Below are 22,628 nucleotides of genomic sequence, written 5' to 3'. Positions count from 1 at the left end.
TTCTCGTTCTGCTCCTAATGCTGAATGAACACAAATGGGGCAAAGGGCAGAGCCATCATGAAGACAGCACAGTCCCAGGACACCTCCACTTTTCTTGGATGAGGCACAGCACTGCTTCAGGGGCGGGGCCCGGGACGCGGGTTCTGAGGCACCGTTATTCAGGAGACCCTTCTGAATGTTGAAACTCTAGAGCAACTGTGGAATGTGTCATGCTGCGGGGGACGTGGCACCTCTGCCATCCTCCCTGGACCTCCCTCCCTTGAGCTCCCCACTGACCCCTGGGGAAGGCCCCTGGCTCCCTCTGCGAGCGCCCACCTGGCCCCCTCTGGGAATACCTACCTGGCCCACTCTGGGTACAGCCACCCGGCGCCATCTGAGACTGCCTACCTGGCGTGCTCCTCGGGGAGCTTCCTCTGCCTCTGCATGTGGAACATCAGGTCCCCGCCGTTGACGTACTCAATGACCAGGAACAGCCTGTGGAGAGAGAGGCGCTGGAGGCTGCAGTCATCGTGGCAGACGGTGGCCTCCTTAGACAAAAGCCCCACAGAAGCAGGCTTCGTGGGTCCGAACACTTCCGGAGGTTCCATCTTATAGAGGCCTGGATCGCGGGGGGCCAGGGACAGCAAAGAGCAGCGGGACCACCCTGTCGGCAGAAAGGGTCTGGCAGGAACAGGCTGCAGGGCAGCTTGCACAGTGGGCAGGTGAGGGAGTCACACTGGGCCTAGACAGCCTCTGCTCTTGGCCACTGTGCTGTGTGGACCTGGGGAGCGAAGTGTGGGTGGGCCCCAGAGTGAAGGAGGTAGCCTGTCACCAGGTAGGAGCAGAGGTGGCTTGGACCAGAGCTGGGGGCTGGGACAGGATCTGCCATGGGCTGCAGTGACTGAGGCAGTTCCTTACCTGGGGACAGCCCTGCAGGCAGGTGGGGTGGTCTCAAGGCCTAGCTTCATCATGTCCACGAAACTGAGATGCCGCTTCTGCCTCTCTCCCCCTGACCCCAGCTTGTTCCCCTGGGAGGGCTGAGGGGACAAGCTGGGGTCAGGGAGAGGCAGGCAGGAAGCCGAATCCCAGTTTTGCAGACATGATCATAGAATTTTAAGATATCTGTGGATGTCATCAGGACCACGAAGGCGCCCCCGTCTCAGGGACTGAACCATGTGGTTTCTTTTCCTAACAGGGTCTTTCAATTTTCAAAATTAAATTCGAAAGCAGTCTCCCAGAAAGAAACACCTGTGGTGGGCACCTCTCGAGTTTTTAGGCCAGCAGCTCCTGGCTACCCTCGTGGAGTGGGCAGTGGACAAGGGAGGCGTGTGGTGGATCTGCCATTTCCCTCAATCCCACACAAGCTGTTACACCTCAAGGCACCTGTCCCTGCTTCTGCCCTGCACGAGCTCCCAGGATTATGCCAGAGAGGACAGAGGGCAGTTTACACAGAGCATGCGAATGGCTGCAAATCATCCGTGAAGTTTCTGATTAGAAACAAACTCCTAAACATCAAAAGAGCCCTGGGCACCGAGTGAGGAGCTGGAGGCGTCCACGTGGCCAAGGGGGCATCCTGAAGAACAGGCCACACCTGTGGGGAGCAACTCAAGGCTCCATCCTTCGCTTTTGTCTCCCCTGCCTCCAACGGACCGGCCTGAAAATTCTCTGGTAACCTTGCCCTCGCCCTCGGGGACTCGCCAGTCCACTGCTGCCTGTTTTGTAAATAAAGTTTTACTGGCACAAAACCACGCTCATTTGCACACCTATCTGTGGCTACTTTCGGGCCACTGTGGCAGAGGGAGTCACTAACAGAGACCCTGTGGCCTGCAAAGCTGAAAATGCCTGTCGTTGGGCTCTTAAAGAAACGTTTGCCAATCCTTGGTATAAACAAAATGGCAATGACAGAGCAGCCCTCAGTGTGCCGGGAACTGTCCTCAGCGCCTCTGTGGAGGAAGTCGTTCAGTCATGCCAACCCCACGGGAAGGAATTCTGTGAAGGCCACTGACCCCTGGAGGACAGCCAAGACCTAAGAGTTCAACAAATTCTTTCTTTTAATAATTTATTCAAAACCCTTAGAGTAGCCAGGTGCAGTGGTTCACGCCTGTAATCCCAACACTCTGGGAGGCTGAGGGGGGCAGATCACTTGAGGTCAGGAGTTTAAGACCAGCCTAGCCAACATGGTGAAACCCCGTCTCTACTAAAGATAAAAAAATTAGCCGGGGTCGGTGGTGTGTGCCTGTGATCTCAGCTACTCAGGAGGCTGGAGAACTGCCTGAACCCAGGAGGCGGAGGGTGCAGTGAGCTGAGACCGCGTCACCTCACTCCAGCCTGGGTGACAGAGCGAGACTCTGTCTGAAAAAATAAAAATACGAAAAACACAAAAACCCTTCAGGTGATCTCACTGCAGATTTTTAGACACTGGGAGTTACACGCCCCAGTGGGTGCTGGTCCCTTCCGACTGTCCCCCCCAAGAGGGAACACGTTCACCCAACAGCGCTACTGCAGTGCGCCCGGAAGAGCCTCCTCCGCCTCTGTGGATTCATCGTCACTTTATCACAGCCCACAAGACAGGGACAAAGCACACAGGACAGGGCCATTTCCAGGGAAAATAAATCATGAATTCTAGAGAAACGTAACAATAAAATGCCTCAGGAAGCCGAGATAATTTGGGGGACACTTAAACACAGAGAGGAGAGGCGGAGGCTGCTTCTTTTTCCTCTCCAGAGAAAAGCCCATCTCGGGAACTGCTGAAAGCCATTTCTTCTCTGCCGGAGGCCTAGGACCCAGAGCAGCTGAGGGAGGAACTTACTTAATTTCCAACTGCTTAAGATGAAATGACGGGTTTTTTTGTGTGTAGAGATAAATTGTTAATGCTACTTTTGACATTTCTTCAGAGCAAAAATCCACTCAGACAATCTGGTATCGATTCACTCTGAAGGCAACTCTGAGTGTGGCAGAGACTGAGCGGCTGCTGGGACAAAACGCCCGGCACCCATGGCTGAGCACGCACTGAGCCTGCTCCTCTCCTCAAAGGCTCGGCCTACGTGGGTGCCCTGCAGGCGCCATCTTGCGTAGAGGCTCTCAGGCAGGAGCTCGAGGCCAGGCCAGAGGGCGCAGGTGGCTTTACCCATAGCCTCTTGGTGAGACGTGCAGTCCAAACCCCAAGGGACACTGGGGAGTGCGGCCTGATGGGGGCTGGGGCTGCCCTCTGTGTCCAGCCATGCTCGCCATGCTCCTCCCATGTTTGCATTCACCACACATGAAGGGGGAGGACCCACCAGAGCCCAAGCAGGAGGCGGGAAGCACCTTAGAGGTGTTTTTCTGAGATGGGATCCTGCTCTGTCACCCAGGCTGGAATGCAATGGCGTGATCATGGCTCACTGCAATCCTCCCACTTCAGCCTCTTGAGGGGCTGGGACCACAGGTTTGCACCTCCACCTCCAGCCAATTTTTAAATGTTTTGTAGAGATGGGGTTTCGAGATATTTCCCAGGCTGGTCTCGAACCCCTGGCCTTAAGTGACCCTCCAGCCTCAGCCTCTCAAAGCGCTGGGATTACGGGTGTGCACCACTGCACCTGCCTGTCTGCAATACTTTAATCAAATACGCAAATGTGAAGAACGCCAGTCAAAACGGATTCATCAACAACCAGCTCCGGCCTCAGGAACCAGGCGGGATGCTGACTACAGCTGGATCCAGTCCCTGACCCAACAGACTTGGGAAGGGGAGGGACAGAAGCAGCCAGGGGCTGCCAGAAGCTTCCCAAACCTCCCAGGAGATGGCCAGGGGTTGGGACAGCTCCCAAAACCTCCCAAGAGGTGGGCCCTGTCCTTGGTGCCGTCCCCTCCTCACCACTACCCACACCCGCTCCAGGAATGTAAAGTGCCCAGCTCACAGGGAGGAACCGGAGACGTCTCCTGGAGGTACAGGAGACTGCTCTGAGAGTCAGTAAGTAAGGAGCTGGGTCCGGGCCGGCCACCACCATGTGTGTACAGGAAGTTCTGGTGGAACACGGCACATGCAGCCCTTGGTACAGTGTCTAAGGCTGCTTTTGGTTAGAACGCAGAGTTGCCACTCCAGGTCCATCTGTGTTAATGCACTTGACCCCATCACTAGGAAGTAAGTTCAGCCCTTGCCCCATTTTACTGATGGGGAAGCCGAGGCACAGACAGATTGGGTGACATTCTTCGTCGGCTCACACAGCTCCTGGCTTAACAGACCCACCATCAGACAACTTGGGCGGGCCCAGCACCCTCGATTGGAAACCCCACTTTCAGGTCCTGTCCTGCCTCACAGTGGAGAGATCACAGCAGTGACAGAGCTGCCTCCAAAGAGGGAGAAGGCCGGGGTCACCTGAGTCCAAGGAACAGGAGAGGGGACCGAAAGATCAGCAAAGGGGCTGGGCACAGGCTGGTGGCCCACGGGACACACAGGTGTGGCCACAGCACCATCACTACAGGGTATACTGAGAAATGAGATTCCTGACTCAGAGAGCAAGACTCTGGGAAGCTGAGGTGGGAGAATTGCTTGAGCCCAGGAGTCTGAGATCGGACTGGGCAACGTAGCAAACGCCCATCTCTCATAATGATAATAATAATAATTAGACAAGAACTGAAAAAAGTATGTGAAGACTTCAAGAGTCTCTTCAAAGAGGATTTGAGTGAATGAAAAGGTAAACCGGGTTCCTGAATGGGAAGATCCAACATGAGAAGGATGCCAATTTCTCCCAGGTAATGTGTGAACTTAACAACCCCCAGTGAAAAGGGGGCCAGGCCTGGTGGCTCACACCTATAATCCCAGCACTTTGGGAGGTCGAGGCAGGCGGATCACTTGAAGTCAGGAGTTTGAGACCATCCTGGCCAACATGGTGAAACCCTGTCTCTACTAAAAATACAAAGATTAGCTGGGTGTGATGGCACATCCCTGCAATCCCAGCTACTTGGGAAGTTGAGGCTTGAGAACTGCCTGAACCCAGGAGGTGGGGGTTGCAGTGAGCCAAGATTGTGCCACTGCACTCCAACCTGGTGGACAGAGCAAGACTCCCTCTCAAAAAAAAAAAAAAAAAAAAGAAAAAGAAAGAAAATGCCAGCTTCTTTTATTTTCTGGAGCCAGACAGGTTGATTCGAAAGTTCACATGGAAAAATAAACAAGAGAAAAGGAAAAGCAAGAGGCAAAACCGCCCGGATGGCACTGCTGGTTCGCTCAGGACATCTGGAGTGTGGACCCAGGTGGTTTCCCTCTCGGTGCCCTCCTGCATGGTAAAATGGAATACGATTTCAGAAAGAGGCTGTTTACGTGGTCTCTGCCGTCATCTAGCAGTTAAGCAGCAAAGGCACAATTTCAGGGACATTCCTGAAAGTTTCTTCAACTAAGGAGACCCCAGGTGGCTCCAGGGCTGCCACCCCATTCCTGCCCCCTCCTGGGAACCATACAGGGTGCAGAGGCATGGGACGTTCAGGTCTGGGCGGATGTGGGGGGAACCATGGCCTCATCTCTGCTCACTACCAGCAAAACCATCTCCAAGCCTGGCAGTGGAGGTCACCGGTCCTAATGTGACAGTCTGTGGAGCGAGTGACCCCCAAATGGCAATGACACCTGCCCCGGACCTGTTCTAAGAGTGGCCGCTACCTCCCAATTAGAAACAAACAATGAATCCCTTTCTCCTGTGTTCTGCACAGCTGTGTGGCCTGTGACACCATAGAAGGAAACAGCAGGGCTCCTGTGTGCTGCAGGTGTGTCCCCGAGGGCCCCTCACTGCCCAGGGTTCCAGGATGATACACGCACAGCTGTCTATGGTGCTCCCGAAGAGTGCAGGACGCCCTTGCAATGCAGAAGGCAAAGCAACCCCCTGGCTCCTCCAAGGCCCCGGACGCTGGTAAGAGCCCCTTCTTCCATGCACAGCCTCGTGGGGACCACGGCCCAAGCATCCTGCTCTGAAGTGCTAGGGTTTGGGGTGGCACTTTTACCGTTTTAGGCAATCCCGATGAAAAGTGAGCAAACCACGGCTGATGAGCCGTCACCATGTGTTGGGAGAACAAAGGCTGAGGTGGCTGCGCCCACGCTGGGCCCTAGAGGTGTCAATCAGCATCTGCTCCCTCTGTTCTGAGCTCCCTCGACTCCGGCACATGGACGGGTTTTGAAAGGGCGGTGACTCATGTTCCCAAAGAGGCACCTGCCCTTGCTGAGCTCATGGCCGAAGCTGGCCTTGCTGTGGCACCTGCTGAGCCCTTCCCTCTACTGCCCTCAACCCCACAGAACTGCCTCCTCCTCCAGCCCCAAGGAGGCAGCACCCTAGGGTCAGACCCTGTCACACCCCCACCTCCTTCTCACACACCCACAACCACCCCCAAGTGCATCTCCACCCCAGGCCCCAGCACCCCTGAGGCCTCTACGTCCAAGCTGGCCCCACCTGTGCCTGTCCTGCCAGCACTGCCCTGACTTCTGGGAACTGGGATGTCTCCCTCTCATGGAGACAGATCCCCCTCCCTGCCCCCTAAGGCCTCCCTCCAGGTCATGACAAGCTCCCCTGCGTGGGGACAGGCCCCCCTCCATACCCCCTAAGGCCTCCCTCCAGGCCGTGACAGGCCCAGCAGGTCCCTCTGGCTTCTGTGGCCCAGACCCTGCTCCCCATGCCAGTGCCTACTCAACACCAGCCCTGCACTGAGAATCCCGGGACTTCCATGTCCCAGGGTGTCTTGGCCAAGTCTGGCTTCTGAAGTCCCTGGCACCTTCAGGCCCAGTTCTCTTCCAACCCTGACACACACCGTTGCCCTTGTCCTTCCCACAGGCCTGTCCCCCATGAGCCCCTTCCTCTGCACAGTCCCAATCTGCTCCCTGCAGGCCCTCCCTGGTGCCACAGCTCCTGACGCTAGAGACTGATTCCGGGGACCTCACTGTCTGCTGTTAGTAAGGCTGTCTCCCCCTCCAGAGCCTCGGGCAGGCTTCAAACTGTAACTGATGAAGAATAACACACAGGGCACAGTGCTGGGGATGTGCTCTTCACATCTACAGCCACTCTGACCAGCCTGGGAAGCATGTCCACAGATAAGCAGGGCTGTGTGTGTATTTGTTCTTTTTAAAGAAACACATTCTGTGGGTGAATGAATGTGAAATAATCAAGCATGGCGAACAGTAAGAGGTTTTATTTTAGAACAGTGACTGAACGGGCATATTTTAGGGTAGTTTGCTCACCTATCATCTGAGATCATCGTGCCTTAGTGAGAAAAGTGTCCTCAGACTCCAGTTTAATGGGGCGGGGGACACTGAGAGCAGTAACTTCAGCTAAACCTCTAGTTACCCAGTTCTCCTGAAATAGCTTAAACTGAAGTGATTTCAGGTCTTGGAAACTTTAAGGCTTGTTTTAATCCCACTGCTGTTTGGAGAAGGGGGGCCGCCTGTGTGGATATGGGCTGTGGTGCCCATCAAGCAGATGTTGACTGTGTCTTCAAATGCCAATGATTGTTTCTTTCCATCTGTACACATGAGGTGAGATTCATGTTGAGCTGTGACGTTCAGAGACTCTGTAGCCACCCAGCAGACATGAACATGGCCGGCGGGAAGGGGCACAACCAGATTCGGGGCAAAAAGAAAGCAATTCTGACTTTTTTTTTTTTTTTCAGACAGTCTTGCTTTGTTGCCCAGGCTGGAGTATAGTTGGCGCGATCTTGGCTCACTGTAACCTCTGCCTCCCGGGTTCAAGTGATTCTCCTGCCTCAGCTGCCCGAGTACCTGGTACTACAGGCGTGCACCACCATGCCTGGCTAATTTTTGTATTTTTAGTAGAGACGGGGCACCATGTTGGCCAGAATGGTCTCAATCTCTTGACCTTGTGATCTGCACAACTCAGCCTCTCAAAGTGCTGGGATTACAGGCGTGAGCCACCACGCCCAGACTGCAATTCTGACTTTTTCCCACTTGGACACCCTTCATGGGAACCAAGCTTGTGCAGAAGCCCTTGCAGTTTCATTTTTGCCAGGTTTCCCCCAATGTGGCCCAGGAGCCGTGAGGCCGCCTAGAGTGAATGTGTGTCCTGTCCTGTGGGTCATTCATCTGGCCCTTAGCAAGGGGCCCATGCAAAACCTCAGCTGGATGTTCCAGTGAACATCAGGTGGGTGTCCGGAGCTGTGCGGTCAGTGAAGATTTGTGAGAGTTTTCTATAGCCCCCCAGCATTTGACTCAGGCAGCGGCCCGTCCTACCTCCAACCCAGAGCTCACATACAACACTACTGGTCTGTCCATTCAAACACATGGTGCCAAGCAGAAGAAAGGCCCCACAATGAGGGAGCAGGTTCCTAGGCACCTGCCTCGCTGCGGACAGTTGGGTCCCCACTTTACCAATCCCCACAGCAGCTGCATGGGGAGGGCGCACCTGCTGTTTCCAGGGAGGAAATGGGGATGCCAAGGGTCCTGAGGTGAGGGGCCGCAGAGATGACAGGCACGTGCACCTGGACCTCAGCTGTGCTGCTGTCAGGAAACACTGCAAAAGGCTTTGGAGCTGTCGGGGACACACTCTTCTCATTTGTCTGTTTCTGTGGGGTCCGCAGGGGTCTCTCGGGTGTTTCCCAACTCAGAAGGCACACACAGCCGAGAGCAGTGCAAGCAACGCAGATGAGCAAGCGAGGCCGGTCCATGCAGACAGCCGGTTCCCACTGGCCCCAGCCAGCTCCGTGTCTCTCTGGGACTCCGCCTCGGTGGCTGATCTCCTGTGTCTGTGCGGACTCTGAAGACTCCTTTGAGCAGCTGTAACATCTTACTAGTCCCCTAGTTCACTAGAGAGTTACATACAATCTGACACATGTCCATGTTCTATTTGTATGAGAAATGATTATGTCACTTTTTAATTTTTTTTTAAGAGAATGTCATCTAATACCACTGCAACTAAATGCGAGGTGTCAAATGCTGGAGACTAGAGAACAGACAGCAGGGTCCCACTCTTCAGTTCACTTTTCATGGGGGAGACAGGTCTGTAGCTAACTTTGGGGTTAAAGCTGACTCCTAACAGCTGGGGAGACACATGCTACCCTGACCAACCATGTGTCAGATACTCTGGAAGTCACTGAAAGATTCAGTTTAAAAAAAAGAAAAAAAGGCAAAACAACTGGACATGTGTGGGAATTAGTCCCGGGATGCGGCCTCCCAGCTGTGCGGCTGCACGTTGCCACGGGACAATGAGTCGTATTACTCCCGGGATGCGGCCTCCCAGCTGTGCGGCCACATGTTGCCCCATGCTGCTGCAGGGTCCCATGGAGACACCCCACAGGTGGCAATTCTTTCAGTTTGTTTATGGACCTGGGAACCTGTCACTTGGGAGAAGATTCCAGACTCAAGTGCAGAAGGGGCTGCGCTTTGGGCCACTTGGGTGGAAGTGGGATATTGGACCCTTAACATCTACTTCCCTACATGTTCACATAGGAAGAGGAACCAAAGCGAAACAACACCCTTCTCGGAACCTTCCCATTCAGGGAGCACGGGGGCATTGGGCCGCCTTCCCTGGGCATATTCCAAAATCACAATGGATGGCAGTCAGTGGGACACAGGCCTGGAAGAGTGTGATGGGAGCGAACAAAGGGAGCCATCGACTCTCTCTGGGAAGGAAGGTACGGGAGGAAAGGGGACAGAGCCATCAGGTGCAGGTGGCATGGGTGGGGGTGCCACGCCAGGGCATGCACTGGGGCATGGGATGCCGGGGCCTGGTCACCACAAGGCTCATCTACATGTATAAGCAACTTGGAATATACCCCTGAAGTAAGTGGGGAGGAAAAGAGAGGAGCTCTGAGGCAGGAGAAAGGCACTCAGATCTGTTTTTCACATATGGCTCAGATCCAACATGGGGAAGCCGACAATGGAGAACCCTGGGGTTGGGTTATGGTTGGGGGTGGGACCCTGAAACACACTGAGGCGGTGAAAATAGTGAGAAGAGAACCCGACCAGGGAGGCACAGCAGGAGGGGCAGGGTGGGGACAGCCAGGTGGCTGCTGAGCAGAGGCAGGAAGAGGGCCCTGAGGTCAGGAGTGCCGAGAGTGCAGTGGAGGGGCACAAGATGCCAGGCGTACAGATCAGAACCGGGCAGCAGAGGGTTGCACCCAGGGCCTGGGACTGCTGTGCTCAGGAAGCCCAGCCCGCAAAGCTGGCCTGGAGCTAGGGCTGGGAGCATGAACTGCAAACAATGCCCTACACAGATATAAAACGCTTCTGCATGATGGCCAGGCACAGTGGCGCACACCTGTAATCCCAGCACTTTGGGAGGCTGAGGTGTGAGCCCAGGAGTTTGAGACCACCCTGGGCAACACAGCAGGACCCATCTTTACTAAAAAAAAGAAAAAAAGCTTGGGGGCTGGGCATGGTGGCTCATGCCTATAATCCCAGCACTTTGGGGGGCCACAGAGGGCAGATGACTTGAGGGCAGGAGTTAAAAACTGGCCTGGCCAACATAGTGAAACCCTTGTCTCTGCTAAAAATACGAAAATTAGCCAGCCATGGTGGAGGGTGCCTATAATTCCCAGCTACTCAGGAGGCTGAGGCAGGAGAATCGCTTGAACCCCAGAGGTGGTGACAGCAACGAGCTGAGATGGTGCCACTGCCCTCCAGCCTGGGTGACAGAGCAAGACTGTGTCTCACAATCAACAACAGAAACACGTTAAAAAGCTCTAGAATAAGAGCAGCTCACTGTGCCCAAACTGTGTGAGTGAACAGGATGCCTTGCATGACAGTGAATTCTACGGCTCCTGACTGGACACAGGATGCCCGGCAGCTAGCTGCACGTGATTTCTGGGTGTGCCTGTGAAGTGCTTCTGTAAGAGTCTGTAGACGGAGTAAAGCAGACGGACATCGTCTGGTCCCCCGGGGACATGAAGAGAACAAGAAAGGGGAGGAAGGCTGCGTCTCCCTGACTACTGAGCTATCCACCTTCTGGCCCCCTTGCTCCCAGCTCTGAGGCCTTCAGACCGGCACTGGAATCCACCCCACCGGCTCCTGGCTCTTAGGCCTTTAGGCTGCGCCACAGGCTCTCCTGGGCCTCCAGTCTGCAGATGGTGGATTGTGGATTTCTCAGCCTCCATAATCCCAAGAGCCAATATCTTCTTTTTTTTTTTTTTTTTTTTGAGACGGAATTTCACTCTTGTTACCCAGGCTGGAGTGCAATGGCACAATCTCGGCTCACCGCAACCTCCGCCTCCTGGGTTCAGGCAATTCTCCTGCCTCAGCCTCCTGAGTAGCTGGGATTACAGGCACGTGCCACCATGCCCAGCTAATTTTTTGTATTTTTAGTAAAGACGGGGTTTCACCATGTTGACCAGGATGGTCTCGATCTCTTGACCTCGTGATCCACCCACCTTGGCCTCCCAAAGTGCTGGGATTACAGGCGTGAGCCACCACGCCCAGCCCTAGCCAATATCTTCTAATAAATCTCTTTACACACATACACACACACACACACTACTGTTTCTGTTTCTCAGGAGAACCCTGACTAGCGCAATGCTGAGCACCTGCTCTCCGGCTGGGAGTCTGGAATTCTGCTTTGTGTTAGATAAAAGTGTCGACAAAAATGCTGAGTCATCACAATTCGTTGCTGGACGAACTGGAGGAGGGCTCTTGGGAACTTGGACTGGTTTCTTCTGGAATTTTCCCCATGCGCCTTTTTCCTTGGCCCAGTCTCCTTTATCCCTCCTGTGCAGGGCACCAGCTATGGCCCCAAGTGCAACCACATGACTAATCCCAGGAGTCCTCCCAGCACACCATCGCACGTGGGGATGGTCTTGATAACTTAATGCAGAACACAGTCCATGACTCTTCAAATAAACACACCAGGTAGGTCAAAGTCAACTGGCCCCCAAAATTCTAAACAAAGCATACATTTAATATCTCAGATCACTAGCTTTCAAACTTTTCAAAGCCACAGAATTCCAATATATGTAAGGTTGAAGGTGAAGCTCAACATGTTTAAGAAGCACAGAAATCTACCTCTCCCGCTTACCTTCGTAGCCCCGGCACCTGATCCAATGCCTGCACTCAGTGGGATGCCTCCCATAAATACTTTGTAAATGGAATTAAATAACCTAAGTTCAGATCATGAAATTTACTTAACATGACACCAACCACGAAGAACCACAAAGAGAGCCTGCTGACCTAAAAACACCCATACTGCCACAGGGAGAACCTCACAGGGGACGTTTGACACGTCACACCAGACTCAGCTTCTGTGCAGTTCCAATCTGAAATCTGCAAAGTATCAGAAACACCCTTCTTTTTCTTACCGACTTGTGGTCTGGAAGCAGGAGTGTAGCCCAACCAGGAAGGGGTTGCTGGATGCTTGTTCAAACACGTGCTTCTCTGTCTGTACCCAGTCAATATCCTGAAACAGAAACCAGAGAGTGGTAATGAGGCTCCTGAACGTTCTTTACAGGTACCCGGGACACAGGGGAGGCAAGGGAGGAGTCTCTCCCCTCTGCTTTCGGGAAGACAATGCAGAGAGGAAAAGAAAACACCCATTAGAAACTGCATCACCACCAATGTCACCAACCCCACCTCCACCCCCCCCACCATCATCACTGTGGCTGTCACCATCACCACCACCACCACCACCACCATCACCATCCACCCCACCTCTACCCACACCATCATCGTTGTCACCATCACCTTCACGACTGTCACCATCCACCCCCATCAATGTCACCATCCACCCCCACCACCGTCACTGTCACCATCACCGCCACCATCATCAACACTGTCACCATCTACCCCACCCCATCATCACTGTCACTGTCACCATCACTACCACCACCACTGTCACCATCCACCCCACCTCTAACCCCACACCATCATCACTGTGGCTGTCACCATCACCACCACCACCACCGTCATCACCATCATCATTGTCACCATCACCTACACCACTGCCATCAACAACAGCACCATCATCAACACTGTCACCATCCACCCCCACCACCATGGCTGTTGCTGTTACCATCACCTTCACCACCACCATTACCACCATCATCACCACCGCCATCATCACTGTCATCACCACCACCATCACCAGTGTCACCATCCACTCCACCTCCACCCCTACCACCATCATTGTCGCTGTCACCATCACGCTCACCACCATCACCATCATCACCATCGTCACTACCACTGTCATCAGTGTCATTACCACCACCGTCATCACCACTGTCATCACTGTCAACATCACCACTGTCATCACCACAATCACCATCATCACCACCACCATCTCCACCATGATCACCAAAGCCACCAGCTCTGGCGGTGCTGGCCTCTGGCCTCCGGGCTTTGCCCTAACGGTTCCAGGAGGCAGGTATTAGTATTTCCAGCTGGGACACGAGGAAACTGAGGTGGAGGGCTAAGCAGATTCTCCCAGGTCCCACAGCTATTAATAAGCCTGGGACAAGCCCACACCCATCGCTGAAGCAGCAGCTCTAACCACAGGGCTGTCACCCTCCTAATTCACTCTGGAGTTCAGCAAAATGTTGCAAGGTCAAAGTCAACTTTAGAGACACAAAGATCCTACAGCTTGGTCTCATCTTGACCCCAGAAAGTAGACCTGGACAAGGCTCCCAAGCCTTCCTAGGTCAACCCCTTGTCTTATCTTCAGGGTTAGAAAAATGACAGTGAAAAAGATGCGTCCAAAATGGGCTGGAGTGCAGGGGTGCAATCACTGCTCACTGAAGCCTCAACCTCCGGGGCTCCAGGGCTCCTCCCACCTCCAGGGGCTGAAAACCAGGTGGGTTGGCTGTGACTCCTCCACCCCTCCCCCAACGGCCCTCACTGGCAGCACCCACCCACTGTGGGCCTGCAGGGACATGAGTGTTGGCATGACGACCTACATAGCCCTCAGCAAAACTGAGTGGACCCTCCTGGAGGCAGCGCTGCTGAGTTCAAGGCACACCCGGCTCTGTGTGGGTCTGGCTCAGCACAACTGGTGGAAAGGGGCTTGCCAGTGACTCCCCAGGGAACAAGAGGCAAGCCTGGCCCCAGAGAGTGCAGTCTCTTTGTGGAGAGAAAGAAATTTCTAGAACCAACCATCCAGGCATTCAACAACTCCTGCAATCAGGCTCGTCTTGAAAGAGAACCCGAGTCCCCATCTCTGCATCCTGGTGCACAGAGGGTAATTTCAAGACAGAACAGAACCGCAGCAGGGACTCTTCCAAATGCCTTTTGTCAGGTCCCGCTAACTTGCTCTCATACTTCCCATTAACTTCCCAGCTGGCTGAGGTGGGCTGCAAAGGGGGTGGGAATCGTCTTGTGTTGCCGCTGGCCAGCAGCAGGGCTGTCAGCAGGGCACCACACCTCTCAGGCCTACGTTCCTCCATGCAGGGCATGGACACTGGCATCCTCTTGTCAGCATCCAGGAATGAGGGGCCACTGGATAGCCTGTGCACTGCACAGACATGGTCTGCTGGGAGGGCAAGTAGAGGCTCAGCCCCAGCCTCAGCTCCGCCCTCCCAGCCCCAAGCCCAGCCCATCGGGGTTGGATGAGCACCCACCCAGCTGCCTTCTGTGCTCCTAGCACTTGGTGACAGCAGCATTCCTGCCAACCATACATCAGCCTTTTTTCTGCTCCTGAGAGACACAACCTGCATTCAGCTATAAAAGCGAAGGCCAAAAATACCAGAAGCCAACAAGTGCATGAAGATGCTGAAACCATCAGAGAAATGCAAGTCAAAGCCCCAGCTGCAAGTGGTCCTCCCACCTCAGCCTCTGGAGTATTAGGATGGCGATCACCAAATGACACATGCTGCTGCGGACCTGCAGAAATGGGCTATGCACTGCTGAAGGGGAGGTGACACGGCACGGCTATGTGGGAGACAGTCTGGCAGGTCCCCACCGGTTGAACAGAGAATCACCATGTGACCAAGCAACTCCACTGCTAGGTCTGTACTCGAAAGACCTAAAAATAGACTCAAATGGATTCCTGTATGTCAACTTTGCAGCAGCACCACTCACAACGGCCAAGAGTGTGGATGCTGCAAATGCGCCTTAGCAGCTGCACGCACACACGTGGGGTATCCACCGTCCAGGGGTGCGCCCACCGTCCAGCGGGATATTACCCGCCAGGCAGAGAGGAAGGCGTGAGGCAGGCAGAACGCCCACCGTCCAGCGGGATATTACCCGCCAGGCAGAGAGGAAGGTGTGAGGCGGGCAGAGCGCCCACCGTCCAGCGGGACAACATTACCCGCCAGGCAATGAGAGGAAGACCTGAGGCGGGCGGCCATGCGGACGGCCCCTGAAGAAGCCAGACACCAAGCTCACAGAGACTCCATTCTGTAAATTTCGCAGAAGTGGGACGTCTGCAGAGGCAGAAGGCTGATCGGAGGCCACAGGAGCTGACGAAGAGCGGAAGCGGGCAGTGGGAAGAGGGTCTTCTTTTGGGATGAGGAAAACATTCTGGAATCAGACCAAGGTGATAGGTGCCTAACACCATACCCAATGTTCGAAAAGTCGCCTAACTGCACACTTTATTTCTTTATTTAAGTAATTAATTTATTTAAGACAGAGTCTCATTCCGTCACCCAGGCTGGAGTGCAGTGGCATTATCTTGGCTCACTGCAACCACCACCTCAAGGATTCAAGAGATTCTCCTGTCTCAGCCTCTGAGTAGCTGGAATTACAAGTGTGCACCACCATGCCTGGTACATTTTTGTGTTTTCAGTAGAGCTGGGGTTTCATCATATTGGTCAGGCTGGTCTTGAACTCCTGACCTCAAGTGATCCACCCATCTCAGCCTCTCCAAGTGTTGGGATTACAGGCGTGTGCCACTACGCCCAGGCGTAACTATACATTTTAAAATGGCAATTTCTATGTCATGTGTATTTTACTATAACTAAAAGAAAAAGGTCTATGAAGTCAGAATTAAGATTTCAATGAATACGCCAGGAGCAGTGGCTCATGCCTGTAATCCCAGCACTCTGGGAGGCCGAGGCGAGCACAGTGCATGAGCACAGGAATTTGAGACCAGCCTGGGCAACAGAGCGGAACCCCAACTCTACAAAAAACACAAAAATAGGCCAGGTGCGGTACTCACACTTGTAATCCCAGCAATTTGCAAGGCCAAGGTGGGCAGATCACCAGTTCAGGAGTTTGAGACCAGCCTGGCCAGCCAACATAATAAAACTCTGCCTCTACTAAAAATACAAAAAATTAGCTGGGCATGGTGGCAGGCACCTGTAATCCAGCTACTTGGGAGGCTGAGGCAGGAGAATTGCTTGAACCTAGGAGGTGGAGTTTCCAGTGAGCCAAGCTCATGCCAATGCACTCCAGCCCAGGTGACAGTGTCCATCTCAAAAAAAAAAACAAACAAAAAAAACCCAAAAAAAACCCAGAAAAAATAGCCAGGAGTGGTGGTGCACACCTGTAGTCCTGGTTTCCCCAGAGGCAGAGGTGGGAGGATCACCTGAGCCTGGCAGGAAGTGAGCCGTGATTACACTTTGCACTCCAGCCTGAGTGACAGAGTGAGATGCTGCCTCCACAAAAAATACAAAAGTTATACAGCTAGGGGGGGTTGCCCATGCCTGTAGTCCCAACACTTCAGAGGCTGAGGTGGGAGGACCACTTGAGCTGGGGAGCCTGAAGCTACAGTGGGCTGTGATCAAGTCACTCCAGCCCGGGTGACAGAGTGAGACCCTGTTTCCAGGGGGAAAAAAAAAAGATTTCAATGAATAAACCATTGATCCTATAATCAATAAACATATCCCCCAGAAACAGCTGACATGGGAAGGTCTGCTGTAAAGAGCCACAGCAGCTCAGCGCATCCCGAAAAGTTGGGGCCTCATGCAGGACGGAGCGGGGCAGAGCCTCTGGGCAGTTTCCTGTCCCACCCCATCATCCACCCAGTTCAGCTCAACCCCAGGGATTTCCTAACAAGGTGACAACATCCTGAAACTCAACCACGGAGACCAGGACCCCCATCGTCACCTTTTCTAAGCTCAGACACACACATGCTTTCTGTGTGTCCACTCGTGGCTGTGGTGTGCAGTGCGCTGACCCCCGTATGGGCTCGCAGCCTACTGCCGAGTCGGCTGAGCTGTCCAGGTTTGTGGAGCACACACTGGGATGTCCACACTGGGTGCAATCACCTAACCAGGCACTTGCCAGAACACATCCTGGGTGCGACACGATGTATGACTATTGATTTTGCACAAACTCTGTCACTATGAGGCGGGCTCTCGTGCACGGATTAATTCCACTAAAGCCCCGAGTGTTCATTACGGCCTTCAACTGTCCTCTTCCCAAGGAGGTGGCCCCAGGGCAGTGCGTGTCCCAGGACCCTGTACCCCATGAGAAGTGGCATCTACCCCATGGTGGTGTGTCCCAGGACCCTGTGCCCAGTGAGAAGTGGCATCTACCCCAGGGTGGGACATCCCGGGACCCCGAGCCCTATGAGAAGTGGCACCTATCCCAGGGTGGCATATCCTGGGATCCCGTGACCCATGTGAGTGGTCTCTACCCCAGGGTGTCATGTCCCAAGACCCCGTACCCCATGAGAAGTGTCACCTACCCCAGGTGGCGTGTCTGGGGACCCCGTGCCCCAAGAAGTGGCACCTATCCCAGATGGCGTGTCCTGGGACCCCATGCCCGTGAGAAGGGGCACCTACCCCAGGAGGCATGTCCGGGACCCCGAGCCCTGTGTGAAGTGGCACCTACCCCAGGCGGTGTGTCTGGGACCCTGTGCCTCGTGAGAAGTGGCACCTACCCCAGGGTGGAGTGTCTGGGACCCCAAGCCCCATGAGAAGTGGCACCTACCCCAGGCGGCGTGTCTAGGACCCCATGCCCCATGAGAAGTGGCACCTACCCCAGGCGGCGTGTCGAGGACCCCATGCCCCATGAGAAGTGGCACCTACCTCAGGGTGGCGTGTCTGGGACCCCGAGCCCCGTGAGAAGTAGCACCTACCCCAGGTGGCATGTCCTGGGACTCTGTACCCCGTTAGAAGTGGCACCTATTCCAGGTGGCATGTCCCAGGAACCTGTGTCCATGAGAAGTGGCACCTACCCCAGGAGGTGTGTCCGGGACCCGAAGCCAATGAGAAGTTGCACCTACCTCAGGGTGGTGTGTACACAACCCTAAGCCCGTGAGAAGTGGCAACTACCCCAGGGTGGCGTGTGTCCCGGGACCCCATGCCCCACGAGAAGTGGCACCTACCCCAGGTGGCATGTCCTCGGACCCCGAGCCTCATGAGAAGTGGCACCTACCCCAGGGCAGTGTGTCTGGGACCCGAGCCTCATGAGAAGTGGCACCTACCCCAGGGCAGCATGTCTGGGACCCAGAGCCCTGGTGGCACCTACCCCAGGTGGCATTTCTGGGACCCCGTGCCCCGTGAGAAGTGGCACCTACCCCAGGCAGTGTGTCTGGGACCCTGTGCCCTGTGGGAAGTGGCACCTACTCCAGAGTGGCGTGTCTGGGACCCCAAGCTCCGTGAGAAGTGGCACCTACCCCAGACGGCGTAGGACCCCGAGCCCCATGAGAAGTGGCACCTACCTCGTCATCGTGCACCAGCTCTTTCTTCACCACTTTCATGGCGTAAATTTGGTCGTTCTTCTTCAACCGCACCAGGAGAACCTTGGCGTAACTCCCGCGCCCGATGACTCTGATTAGGTCGAAGTCCTGCAGCCCAAGCCCCTGAGAAATTTTGATTCCATCCATCCCATCAATAACTGGCTTAAGGTCCTATGAAGAGAGAAAAAGACGCCAGAAAGTGAGGGGGGTGCTCCAGGAGACTCAGAGGACCAGGCATCGTTCGTGTGGCCCCAACAGAGATCTGCTCCTCAGAGCTCAGAGCCCCACAAGTCAAGTCTCAGTTCTGCACCCCACAGATCCCACCCGGAAACTTCCATCTAAACTGGATTACAAAAGGTAAGAACTTAGGCCTGTGTGCTTCCGAGGAAGGCACCAGAAAGCCGAAAGCTGTTTCTGTAGACCACGGCTCTGGTCACAGGTGCAGGTGGGAGGGACCCCCAGGAATCAGCCCTATGAGTTGGCCTGAAGAAGTGGCCACAGGGACATTTGACCCAGGGCCTGGGCTCATCCTTCCCCACCAGGGCCCTTGCTCAGGGGAAGGAAGGAAAAGCAAACGCAGCTAATGCCTGCCAAGAGCTGCCAGACTGGCAAGCAGGCATGATTAGAACTGACTATCAGAAACAAAAGGAGAAAGACGTTCTGAGGCAGAACAGAGGCTCTGCCTCCTGCTGCTGTACCTGGCAAGGATGTAGGGGTGAAGGAAGTAGCTAACTGGGGGGTGCTATTCTGTGCAGCAAAATGGGTTCTGCTTTTTCTGAGACAGGGTCTTGCTCTGCTGCCCAAACTGGAGTGCAGGGGTGTGATCTCGGCTCACTGCAGCCTCCGCCTCCCAGGTTCAGGCGGTCCTCCCAACTCGCCTCCCAAGCAGCTGGGACCACAGACCCACACCACCATGCCCAGCTAATTTATTTTTGTAGGAACAGGGTTTTGCTATGCTGCCCAGGCTGTTCTTGAACTCTCTGACTCAAGCGATCTGCCTGGCCCAGCCTCTCAAAATGTCGGGATAGGAGGCGTAAGCCACCGTGACCAGCCTTGGATTCTGCTTTCTAAGTGCCCCAGCCTCCCTCTAGAGAGGATGGCCAGGCAGGAGCATGAGTTGGGAGGGTGACATGTGCTGGGACTCTGGAGAGGTGTGGGCTTCGCCGGCGCAGCCCTTTCCTGGTTTGATGAGCCGAGGCTGAGAATGAAGCAAGCTTCTGTTCCCTTCTCAGGATTTATGGGGCAGAGATGGCCAGACATGAGGCTCAAATTGGGGAAGGACATGAATGGGCATCAGAGGGTTTGCAGGATGGCCAAATGAGGCAACAAAGGGAAGGCGGTGGTGCAGACACAACTTGATAAAAATTGCAGCTCAGAAGCCAACCCCTGGGCCACTGCACCACCTGGCTGGCACCTAGAGGCAGCTGTACCCCAGAACACCTTCAGGGACAGCTGCCTCTAGGGATTCAGCAAGGATGTGCCTGAAGTAAGATCCAAGAATAAGGACTTCCTTCTGGACACCCCACCCCTTCTGCTGTGAAGATCAGCAGCGTCCCAGACCGAGTCTACTTCACACCTAGATTCCCACGGCTGTTCCGGAGACGCTTTCCGGAGGATGTAGAAATGGTAGCGAGCTGCTTTGCACTCACCTCGGAGTCGTCTTTAATGCTGTCATGTTTCCGGGATGAGGAAATGTAAGCAACTGGTGAGAGAGGAAGGAAGGAAGGGGCGTTACACTGGGAACACAGCGACCCCGTGGGCCTTGCTCCTCCGCAGGGTGGCAGTGAAGGGTGACTCTACACAGCAGCAGAGTCTGATTCTAGTTTAGAGGCTTCTGAAAATGCAGTTTTCTGGGCCCCACCCAGACCCGCTGACTCTGACCATGAGACCTAGGGATGTACATTTGTGACACATCCCCAGGGGTGCATCTGTAGATAATTAGTCATCAGATTTTGGTGTCTAGAGAATGGGTGGGTGGGGGCAGGAGTGGATGGATGGAGGATGACTAGATGGAGGATGAATGGATGTATGGATGGAAGACGGAAAGATGGAGAGATGAGTGGACAACAAGTGGATGGGTGGAAGGTGGCTGGAGGATGGCTGTCTGGCTGACTAGATGGATGGATGGATGGAGGGTAGACGGATAAGTGGGTGGATAGATGAAGGATGGGTGGGCGGAGGATGGATGGATGGATGGATGGATGATGGATGGATGGGTCGGTGGAAGATGGCTGGCTGGATGGCTAAGGTATGGATGTATATATGTTAGAGGATGGGTGGATGGAGGATAAATGGATGGATGGAGGATGGATGAATAGATGGAAGATGATGGATGGATAAATGATGGATGGATGGAGGATGGATAGATGGATTGATGGATGATGGATGGATGGATAGATGGTGGATGGATGGATAGAGGATGAAGGATGGATGGAGGATGGATAAATGATAGATGGATAGAGGATGGATGGATGGATGATGGATGAAGAATGGATGGAGGATGAATGGACAGAGGATGGACGGATGATGGATGGATGGATGGAGGATGGATGGATGGATGGATGGATAAATGATGGATAGAGGATGGATGGATGGATAGAAGGAGGATGGATGGATGGATGGATGGATAGAGGATGGATGATGGATGGATGGAGAATGGATGGATGGATGGATGATGGATGGATGGATAAATGATAGATGGATAGAGGATGGATGGATGGATAGAAGGAGGATGGATGGATGGAGGATGGATGGATAGAGGATGGATGATGGATGGATGGATGGATGATGGATGGATGATGGACGGATGATGGATGGATGGATGATGGATGGATGATGGATGGATGGATGGAGGATGGATAGAGGATGGATGGATAAATGATGGATGGAGGATGGATAGAGGATGGATGGATGGATGGAGGATGGATGATGGATGGATGGATGGATGGATGGAAGATGGATGATGGATGGATGGATGGATGGATGGATGCATGAGGTACGGATGTATATATGTATAGAGGATGGTGGGTGGAGGGTGGGTGGGTAGGCAGTTGTTTTTGAGGCAACTTTTGCGTGAGACACTGAGTGTACTTAAGTGTTTTATGTTCTGTGGCCTCATATGTCCTTCCAGGCTCCCAACAGGACAGAACTCACATGCATCAAGTCAAAGTGAGGCTCTCACACCTTGTGTGGTGGTGCAGGTTTGGAGGTCCAGAGCTGGGCTGTGAGTCCTATTGGTGTTTGAGATCTCTGAATGCTTCTCAGCATAAAAGAAGCCCCACCCCCGGACAAAAACTCACAAAACTCCAAGGACCATGCCCCGGCCACACTGTGCTCACAGCAGCCACCTCGCCAGCCTTTCCCCAGACAGGGCTCAGCTCTGTTCAGCAGCCAGACTGTGGAGGTGCCCAGTGGTGGCCGCTGTGCTAAGTGCCCTTGAGAACCCCCAGAGCTGGTGTACAGGAAGAGGCTCTGCACCCCCAAGCTCCCACAACAGCGCTTCACGGAGGCATCCCTGCCCAGCAGCCTCCAGGGAGGGCCAGCTTGCCCTGCCCGTCTCTGCCAGGGATTGAGAAGAGGCCCTGCAGAGCCTCATCCCCAGCCTCGGGGTAGGGTGGCCAGGCTTGTGGACAATGACCCTTGTAGAGCAGAGGGGCCTGAGAAAGGACTCGTGGCCAGAGGCAGATGTGAGCAGGGTGAGGCAACGCCCAGGCTCCACCCAGCCAGAAGGGAGCAGAACCTACTTCCATCTGTCTCCTCAGAAGGAAGGTCGGTGTCCTCGTTCTTGTCGTCTACTGGAGGTTCTTGGGAAGGCATGACAGAATCCTGGCAGAGAGACAGAGGGATGGCAACATGACTGAGTGGTGGAGCAGGTGTTATAATGCTGCTTCTGTAAACACTTTGTGACTTTTTATAATTAAAAAAAATTTTACAGACAGGGTCACACTTTGTCATCGTCCAGGCTGGAGTGCAGTGGCACGATCATAGCTCACTGCAGCTTCAACCTCCTGAGCTCAAGCAATCCTCCCACCTCAGTTTCCAGAGAAGCTGGGACTACAGGTGTGCACCACCACACCCGGCTAATTTTTGTATTTTTGTAGAGATGGGGTCTCACCATATTGCCCAGGCTGGTCTTGAACTCCT

The 22,628-nt window shown here is 54.2% G+C and overlaps 1 protein-coding gene across 19 annotated transcripts in view; it reads right to left on the bottom strand.

Annotated features, from left to right (window-relative positions):
* The window catches only part of PRKCZ (protein kinase C zeta), a 120,507-nt gene that overhangs the window by 15,649 nt on the left and 82,230 nt on the right, over positions 1–22,628 (bottom strand). For 11 of the 19 annotated variants that reach the window (XM_078330074.1, XM_078330076.1, XM_078330078.1 and 8 more), the window contains 6 exons: positions 22,229–22,310; positions 20,135–20,187; positions 18,468–18,656; positions 15,191–15,379; positions 12,229–12,326; positions 388–474 (listed from right to left, as the gene is read on the bottom strand). In XM_078330074.1, the coding sequence (XP_078186200.1) occupies positions 388–474; positions 12,229–12,326; positions 15,191–15,379; positions 18,468–18,656; positions 20,135–20,187; positions 22,229–22,310 (698 nt within the window). The remainder of the gene's footprint in view (positions 1–387; positions 475–12,228; positions 12,327–15,190; positions 15,380–18,467; positions 18,657–20,134; positions 20,188–22,228; positions 22,311–22,628) is intronic. The other 8 variants (XM_078330072.1, XM_035307415.2, XM_078330077.1 and 5 more) reach the window with 1 other exon arrangement.

The sequence above is a fragment of the Callithrix jacchus genome, chromosome 7, assembly GCF_049354715.1.
Source record: "Callithrix jacchus isolate 240 chromosome 7, calJac240_pri, whole genome shotgun sequence".
Taxonomy (NCBI): domain Eukaryota; kingdom Metazoa; phylum Chordata; class Mammalia; order Primates; family Cebidae; genus Callithrix; species Callithrix jacchus.
This window is presented reverse-complemented; position numbering and strand designations above follow the sequence as displayed.